Source organism: Coregonus clupeaformis, unplaced genomic scaffold (assembly GCF_020615455.1).
Source record: "Coregonus clupeaformis isolate EN_2021a unplaced genomic scaffold, ASM2061545v1 scaf1819, whole genome shotgun sequence".
Lineage (NCBI taxonomy): Eukaryota > Metazoa > Chordata > Actinopteri > Salmoniformes > Salmonidae > Coregonus > Coregonus clupeaformis.
The window spans coordinates 97,632-106,683 of NW_025535273.1; the positions used below are offsets into that span (position 1 = coordinate 97,632).

Genomic DNA, 9,052 nt, shown 5'->3' on the forward strand with positions numbered 1-9,052 from the left:
AGCTATTGGCTGATAGCTTGTTGGCTTCGTTGGATCCTTCCCAGGCTTCCGGATTGGTACCACTACTGCCTCCTTCCAACTGCATGGTAGTTTCCCCTCCTCCCACACTCTGTTGTACAACACCAATACCTTATCCAGTGCCTCATCACTAAGATGGGACAACATAACATAGCACACCTCATCTTTCCCAGGTGAAGTTAACCCAGCACTCTAGAATGCTCCTTTCTCGTGTTCTCTCTCCCCATCTGCCCCTCCTCTGACAGATTTGCGGCGCTATGCACTTGGACAAATTCTGTCAAATCCTAATTATATTAAACATATTTAATATATTTTTTTCACTGTGCACCTCATGCCAGAAGTTTTGACACTAGATAGGGGGTGGTGTATATACTTACACTTTCACATCTTACTTTTTTATTTCATTTTTTGGGCCCATCCACCCCCTCCACACCCTCTTCGGAAGACAAACAAACTTTGTTTTTACATCTTTTTCTTTTGTTGTTACATGTACATCCTACACACATTTTACATGGCATTTGATATTTTGATATACATTACATCTATATAGATAGTACTTATACGTTATAAATCGTGTTTTCAGTCATAACTATTATAGAACATGAGCTTTTAAACCCACCGCTCAGCTACTCTCAGTCCATCACACCTATCTCCATAAACCGCCCTCTTATGATTTCCATGTACCATATATTTTTCAACTGTGCTGTGATGTTTCACATAAATTCTGAACCTATCTAATCGCTCTCTACAGATTGTAAGTTAAAGAAAAACATTTGTACTAAAATTATTATTGTTGATTGATTGACTATGGTCGTACTTCCTCCTTAGTTCTTTTACCCAATATAAATCTGTGTTCTCACTGGGACAAGACCAATGATGTTCCAGACAGGGACAACACACAACGGAAACGGTGCTGCTCTGAACGACCAATTGAAAAACAGGGAGGGGTTGGGTTGTGGGTTGGGGAACGCTCCACTGCCCTTTCGTCCCTCATTGCTTCAAGCCACACCCCACCACACCCTCCAAACGGAGCAAGCGTACCTCAAAGTCTGTTCAAGAATGTTGAAGAATGTTTTGAGGAAACGGTTTGTTCAGTACAAACAGACACGCTACCTAGCAACGGTTGAATGGAACTGAATGCACCCCAGGTATGTATGATGTTCCGGACCCATGGACATCTAACTATGATGCATAACTCCAAAATATGAGTATTTAGTATTTGATTAGGATCCCCATTAGCTGCTGCCAAGGCAGCCGCTACTCTTCCTGGGGTCCAAACAGTAACAAAACAACACATCACAACAAAACAATAGTCTCATCATAAATAAAACAACACATCACCCAATACATTGTACACTGTACACATTTGCACTGCTCCACCTTTACAAATGTATAATATAAAATGTACAATATTACAACAATACAATATTACAATGTGTGGGTGTGTGTAGAGTGTGTATGTATGTGTGTGTGTGTGTGTGTGTGTGTGTGTGTGTGAGTGTGTGTCTCTTCACAGTCCGCATTGTGTCATGAGGTGTTGTTTTATCAGGTTTTTAAAAATCTGATTTTACTGCTAGCTTGAATTACCTGATGTGGAATAGAGTTCCATGTAGTCATGGCTCTACGTAGTACTGTGTGTTTCCCAGCCTCTGTTCTGGACTTAGGGACTGTGAAGAGACCACTGGTGGCATTTCTTGTGGGGTATATATGGGTGTCTGAGCTGTGTTAGCTGTTTGAACAGACAGTTTAGTGCTTTCAGCACTTCAATACCTCTCACTAAACAAGTAGTGATGCAGTCAATCTCTCCTCTACTTTGAGTCAGGAGAAATTGGCATGCATGTTCTTGATATTAGCCCTCAGCCATTTAAGGAGAAAGGAGGACCAAGGCACTCTTGATATAATTAATTTAAATGCCTTTATTTGTATGGCATGTTCAATGGAAACAAAGTTTAAAAACTTTGCCTATGTCCGTCTTTGCAGCACTTGACCATATACTGTAACTGGGCAGCAGTCCAAGTGTGATAAAACCACAGATGTAGGATCTTAATTTGAGCCTGTTTGCTACAGCAGAAAAGTAATCCTGCAGCAACAGAAAATGTAAATTATTATTATAATAATAATTGATGGACATTTTTGTAGGGGTTGATACATTTTTCTTAAGGGAAAATCAAGTTTGGAATTTCAAAGTGGAAATTACAAACTACAGAAGCCTTTTAAACCTCAAATACACTACAATATTTAAATGTCCTGCATTGCAGAAAAGTTATCCTGCAACAAGGTGATCAAATTAAGACCCTACATCTGTAGGGCCTGTCGGACTTGTTTGGTTGATTGTGATGTCAAGAAAGCATAGCAACACTGTATCACGGACATACAGTACCTCTCCCCATCTTAGAAACTGTTGCATCAATATGTTTTGACCATGTCAGTTTACAATCTAGGGTTACAACAAGCAGTTTAGTCTCCTCAACTTGCTCAATTGCCATATTATTAATTACAAGACTTAGTTGCGGTTTAGGGTTTAGTAAATTATTTGTCCCAAATACAATGCTTTTAGTTTTTGATATATTTAGGACTATCTTATTACTAGCCACCCATTTTAAAACTGACTGCAGCTCTTTGTTAAGTGTTGCGGTGATTTCACTTGCTGTGGTAGCTGACATGTATAACATTGAGTCATCATCATACATAGACACACAGGCTTTACTCAAGGCTAGTGGTAGATCGTTAGTAAAAATCAAAAACAGTAAAGGACCAAGACAGCTGCCTTGAGGTATACCACACTCTACCTGTTTATGCTACAGAGGCTTCCATTAAAGAAAACCCTCTGTGTTCTGTTCGATAGGTAGCTCTCAATCCACGATATAGCAGGGGATGTAAAGCCATAACACGTATGTTTTTCAGCAGTATATTATGATCAATAATGTCAAAAGCTGCACGGAAGTCTAACAAAACAGCTCCCACAATCTTCTTATTATCAGTTTCTTTCAGCCAATCATCAGTCATTTGTGTCAGGGCCGTACATGTTGAGTGTCCTTCCCTATAAGTGTGCTGAAAGTCTGTTGTTAATTTGTTTACTGTGAAATAGCATTGTACCTGGTCAAAAACATTTTTTTTTATTCAAAAGTTTACTAAGGGTAGCAGGCTGATTGGTCGGCTGTTTGAACCAGTAAAGGGTGCTTTGCTATTCTTGGGTATCAGAATGACTTTTGCTTCCCAGCAATACTTTTTTCACCTCTTCCACACTCACTTTACAGAATTCAAATGCAGATATGCATGGATATGAAGGTTCAGAGTTTGTTGTTGGCGTGTCATGCCTACGTTTTCTAATCTTGCCAATGAAAAAGTCATTAAAGTAATTGGCAGTATCAGAGGGTTTTTCAACCTTCAATTAAACGGTGCTGTTCTGAACGACCAAAGAAGAATGCCTTTGAAAAGAGAGAAATATTGAATACAGAATGAAAACACATTATCTTTCGTCAGTATGGCTAAGGGACAACATACACTGAGTGTACAAAACATTAGGAACACCTTCCTAATATTGAGTTGCACCCACTTATGCCCTCAGAACAGCCTCAATTCGTCAGGGGAATGGACTCTACAAGGTGTCGAAAGTGTTCAACAGGGATGCTGGCCAATGTTGACTCCAATGCTTCCCACAGTTGTGTCTAGTTGTCTGGATGTCCTTTGGGTGGTGGACCGTTCTTGATACACAAGGGAAACTGTTGAGTGTGAAAAAACCCAGCAGCGGTGCAGTTCTTGACACACTCAAACCGGTGCACCTAACACCTACTACCATACCCAGTTCAATATTTTGTCTTGACCATTCACCATCTGAATGGCACACATACACAAATCCATTTCTCAATTGTCTCAAGGTTTGTACACACAGTGTATATGCTTATGCTACACTTTCAGAGTGCGGTATCAATCAATCCACTCATTGCGTAGGCATACCCTCTTCTAAATTGCTGTAACAATGACAAGGAAATGCCAGAGGCATGTTTTGTTTGCATCACTGACCACAGGAACCAGTCACCTATAATCAACATAGACTAGAAAGAGAAGGTCTTTGTTTAGTACATCTCTTGAATGAACAGTCACATCTTGGGTGTCTTTGTCTTCTAAGTCAGTCAGTTGTTTGTCGACTGATACTATAATTAGTCCTTTGTAAACTGTAAACCTTTTTGTTTAAATGCTCATCTGATTCCTCAATCTTAAAAACGTTCCCGCAGTCATGCACTGTTTCCTGCAGAGACACCTGACACAGCCCCCATTCTATCTCATAGAAGTGGGTCTGTGTCTATTGTCTCTGTGGTTCCGGCCAATCAGCTAGAAGGACAGGTATAAATCCTCTGATGGGTCTTTTAGCAAAGAGATAGAGAACTCATGTGATGACTTCGACCCACAATGAAGCTGTAAGTCACTTTTTTTATTACATCATGGCGTCTTTGATTGATATATTCTTCATAAAAACGTAACATTTAGATAATGTTACATTTAATTCACATTTTTGTGCATTGTCTTGAATTAGTCTTGCAAAGCATTAGATTTAACACCGTACAACTATCTTCGTAATAAAAGGGAAGGTAAAGGGGGAGAACTAGTCAATTGTACAACTGAATGCATTCAACTGAAAATGTTCTTTATTGTTCTCGTAGCTCCCTGTGTTCTCTGTCAGTTCTGGCACTAGTTGCTGTTGTGTTCATGGTACCAATGAAAGGTAAGCCTCATTTACACTAAACAAGGATCATATATCAGCATATACTGTAGCAATTTGCTCGAGTAAGCTTTTCCAGTTAATTGTTCAGTGTGTCATACACTGGCCAAAAACAATGACCTTGCTTTTATTGCTGAGGTGAAAACGTCTGATACAGTATATGACATTATATTATTGAGGTTATGGAGATTCAATAAATTAATAATGGTACTGTTTCCTTTTCAGACAGAAGTGAGGATGTGTTAAGCTTTTTGAATGGTGAGAAGGTTGGCTAAATCCTAATGCACGTGTTTATTGAATTGTGCTGATGAGACCCAAACAGTTGTTAGTCTTGATGGAGAAATCATGTTTTCAAAGAATGATCACAGGTGGTGAGATTCTAATAAGATGTTTGTAAGGTACCTCATTTTCAGATGTTGTTACAGGTGCCCTTGACGTCGCTCCCCAAACTCAAAGCACCTCGGGAGAAATCAAAGGTCTGTTCTTTATATATATTTCACACTTTATATATTTTTGTATCTGTCCTCATTTTGTTGCTTTTAAACTCATTAACTCAATCTGCCATTTTCCTTTTCTACTTCCCCCAGGTCCTGAGAATACCTTTGGTAAACCAGCTACAACCCCAGGTTAGTGAAAATAGGGAAATGTTTCGAATTAGCATCTGTTATTGCCATGTTGACCTAATTTAATATTGTGTTCAACAGCACGCCCAAGTCCTTTAAGACCAACAGAGAACTCTGCAGGTAGGTTTTTGATTACGTTTAGTTTGTAATCAAACGGTCAAACTTTGTTATAATGAAATCAATGTGTTACATTACGTGTATCATTACTCCGCAATCATTTGTCTTCCAGAAATCTCAAATGTTACGCAGGCTGCAAACTCGGCTGATTTAACAGGTTAGTGTGGGGAAGGTTGAGCTGGGAAGTTATCAATAGTCAGTAGTTAGTGTTATTGATATGTGGTTGATCATGTCTTTTTGTGTTATTGATCATTATCTGATCATGTATACGATATTGTAGACTCAGATGCCAGATCCAAAGAGAATTGCAACTCCGATGATCTTACAGGTGTGTGGAATATGGTTTGAAAATAATGTTGTATAGGAAGTTTCGATATCATTTTCAGAGTTGTTTTATTCAATGTCCCACAGATGCAGGACGATCTGAAAGTAACTCAGCAGAAAGCAGAGGTATAGCAAAATATCTAAATAATCTATGACTGAAATATCCGTAGGGGGAAATTAATCTGGTAATGTGGATGTCATAGACTCTCTCTCTCTCTCTCTCTCTCTCTCTCTCTCTCTCTCTCTCTCTCTCTCTCTCTCTGTCTGTACCTCTCTCTCTCTGTCTGTATCTCTCTCGCTCTCTCTCTCTCTCTCTCTCTCTCTCTCTCTCTCTCTCTCTCTCTCTCTCTCTCTCTCTCTCTCTCTCATCTCTCTTCAGAGGATGATGACTATCCGGGATCAAAGACAAAGGTTACACAAACTGATATGTCATGTTTTACATCAATGTAATGTAAAGAAATTGTAGCTAGATAATTGATGTAGCGTCACAAACAGAAATGCGTAAGGTAGCACAGGACTATAATTCTGCTGGTAAGAATTCCACCCTAGTATAATTGCATCCCATAGGCATGTAACTAACACTATGTAAGACACTTAAAATGACACACCTGGGCTTGTCTTGTTGTAGGCAGCAACAGTGACGAAATAAATTATGTAGCAGCCTTTAAACCCTCTATTGAGATTCAAGATATGTCAGAATCTACTTGATGAAGTCCTTGGCCAACAGTGTATTTAAACAAACATAGAATTAACATACTTAGAATAAAAACCTATTAAACCAATAGCACTTATTCATATCCATAGATTTTCATACAAAGAGTAAATTCAAAATGTGGAAATCAGTTGATAGTTCTAACTGGCTCTTAATCCCCAATACAGTGACAGATGACAGTAGCAGCGACGAGACTGACAGTCCTCCTCCAAGTGATGTAGGGAAATAACAAACAACCTCCAGGAAGGAAAACCATAAACCCAGACCATGTGGACAGCATGCAGACAACCTCCAGGCAGGATCCAACCAATGGGAGCGAGGAGCTGGATAGAGAGACTCAGAGGGAGAGAACCAGCAGAGTGCTCATTGATCTCAACAGTGAAGAGAGGGTGATGGTGGGCTGCCAGGGTACTGCCTGTGTGCCCGGAGAGCAGGGGACTAGAGTCAATGGAGGTGAAAATGATGAGAACACCAGTCTAGACAGTAGAGATAGAGATATCCAAAGCCAAGAGGTCACAGGCACAGCCACGGATCAGGCCCTACGTAGGGATAGTCGTAGGGGTGTAGTGAATGGAGTGTTGTACACAGCCGGAGAACAGCAGGACTTGGACAGTGTGGAGAATGTCAATGGTAGACCCAATGGTACTGATGAAGCCAACAGTAGAGGTTCGTCTGGCTTCTATTCTACCGTGATTCCAAACTATGGCTTTACAAAAAAGAAGTTCCACAGCAGAATTCTTTAACTATTGAACCTATATTATTGAAAAATATCTGAATGATTGCTTTCTATCCCCACAGAAATCGGAGATGATGTCAGCACTGAGACGAACCCAGCAGGTAGGTTTAGAGAAAACACACCATGAACAGTAAAACAATCCCAGTAAAAACATTGAGGTCACTGAGCATTTATGTTCAGATGGTAAGCCAGAGAGGGACTGTGTGTTCTGGTAAGGGAAAGATACAGAGAAACAGCAGATGATTTATACCCACCTAAATATGTGCTGGAAACACTTTGGTGAGGAAAATATCACTTTCTCGTATTGCGAAACCCACAAATGTTCTCTAGCCGGTCTGAAAATATTTCCTGTTTTGCAAAAATATTTAAATTGATGTGGTGAATCAGAAAAATTACCACAGTGAATACTTTGTATAACAATTTCTGTTACAAATATGACCACTGCTTCTAAGACCTAAGTAGAAACAGACCAGAGGTGTTACCTACCGGAGGTCAACTGACATCCATATTACACATTCAACAACACACCACTGTTTTCAGACTTCTTATCTTACCACTCACAAGCAAATTGTTTAAATCATACTGAGTGTTCTCCATGTTGTCTTCTCTGTGTTCTAGTGACTTGGTTAGCCTCCAGGAGCCCCAGCCAGGGGTCCCAGCCAGGAGCCTGTCAGTGCCAGAGGCTTCCTCCAGGTAGAGTTGGCTCAGCTCTACCCTGCAGGGCCTGTAAATCTCCCTGCCTCTCACTCGCGTGTCGTCTCCCTCAAGCTCCACCGACTCTACCAGACCGCAGAGAGCCCCTCTCACACTTGTAATCATGACAGAGATGTCAGTACATCTGTGGATATTTACCACCAATTTGTCACTCCAAGTGATCTTGAAGTAAATGGGATTCTGACAGCAGCTGTGCCTGGTCTTACTGCTGGTAGTACAGTTGAGTTGTGGGTGAATGGAAATAAGATGTTTGGCTCCAATCTGATCTGATCAATCTGATTAAATAAAGGTCTCTCAAAAAGCCTTGTTTGTTGTAGTAATTAGAAGTAATTCAATAAAAGGCTGTGTATACATCCAAATTCACAATTGTAAGGAAAGACAATACATTGTTTGAAGGCAGAATGTCTTACAGTGTTACAAAACTGTTTGGATTACATGACCATTCTACACAAAATATGTTCTACATTTCAACTTCACCCAATCATCAACTGCCAACTTGGCCCATTACAAACAACATTTGGTAACTTTGCATAAAAGATAATATGGCAGTGATTCAACAACGGAAGAAAAATATGTTGACAGAACATGTCACTGTTACCTTTTTGGTTTTGCAGCAATTCTCCAGACATAAACACTTCTCTCCTCCAACAGGGTTTTATAGTGATCTCTCCCATGTGTTGGAGTTGACATGGGGTGACTGCTCTGACACATCAGCCTTGCTGTTTGCACACAGGCAGTTGTTGCTAACACATGTACTGTGGCCTGAGGCACAGCTTCAACATCAACTGCTGTGCTGACCAAAACCAGTGACACAGAATGAGGAGCAGCTGATCACAAAATATACATATATATATCTATCTATGGAATTTATCCACTTCTGAAAAATGTAGGGTTATTCTGATGAGTAATGATGAGTCCGTGTAGCGGAGGCAGTTTGGTGAGCTTTTGACTATCGCGTGATCTTGCCTGAGACCTGAAGACTTGTGGTAGCTCCCTGAGCTGATGTCTAGGCTTTAGCTTAGCAGGCTACCACAGTCTTGTGTCACGACTGGTAGAAAGTAAATTCACTGAACCTTAAAGATGGAATC

At 40.2% G+C, this 9,052-nt stretch overlaps 1 protein-coding gene and 1 long non-coding RNA gene across 2 annotated transcripts; both read left to right on the forward strand.

Moving 5' to 3' along the window:
• The first annotated feature begins 4,961 nt into the window (after positions 1-4,961).
• LOC121586056 lies at positions 4,962-5,364 on the forward strand. The gene is made up of 3 exons (XR_006003907.1): positions 4,962-4,996; positions 5,164-5,214; positions 5,326-5,364. It is a non-coding gene; the product is annotated as an uncharacterized LOC121586056 (long non-coding RNA).
• A 1,331-nt stretch (positions 5,365-6,695) lies between these two features.
• Positions 6,696-8,189, forward strand: LOC121585711. Its single transcript, XM_041902033.2, has 3 exons — positions 6,696-7,180; positions 7,313-7,351; positions 7,869-8,189. Exons 1-3 carry the CDS (start codon positions 6,793-6,795, stop codon positions 8,063-8,065), a joined length of 624 nt encoding a protein of 207 aa, XP_041757967.2. The 5' UTR covers positions 6,696-6,792; the 3' UTR covers positions 8,066-8,189.
• Positions 8,190-9,052: the final 863 nt, after the last annotated feature.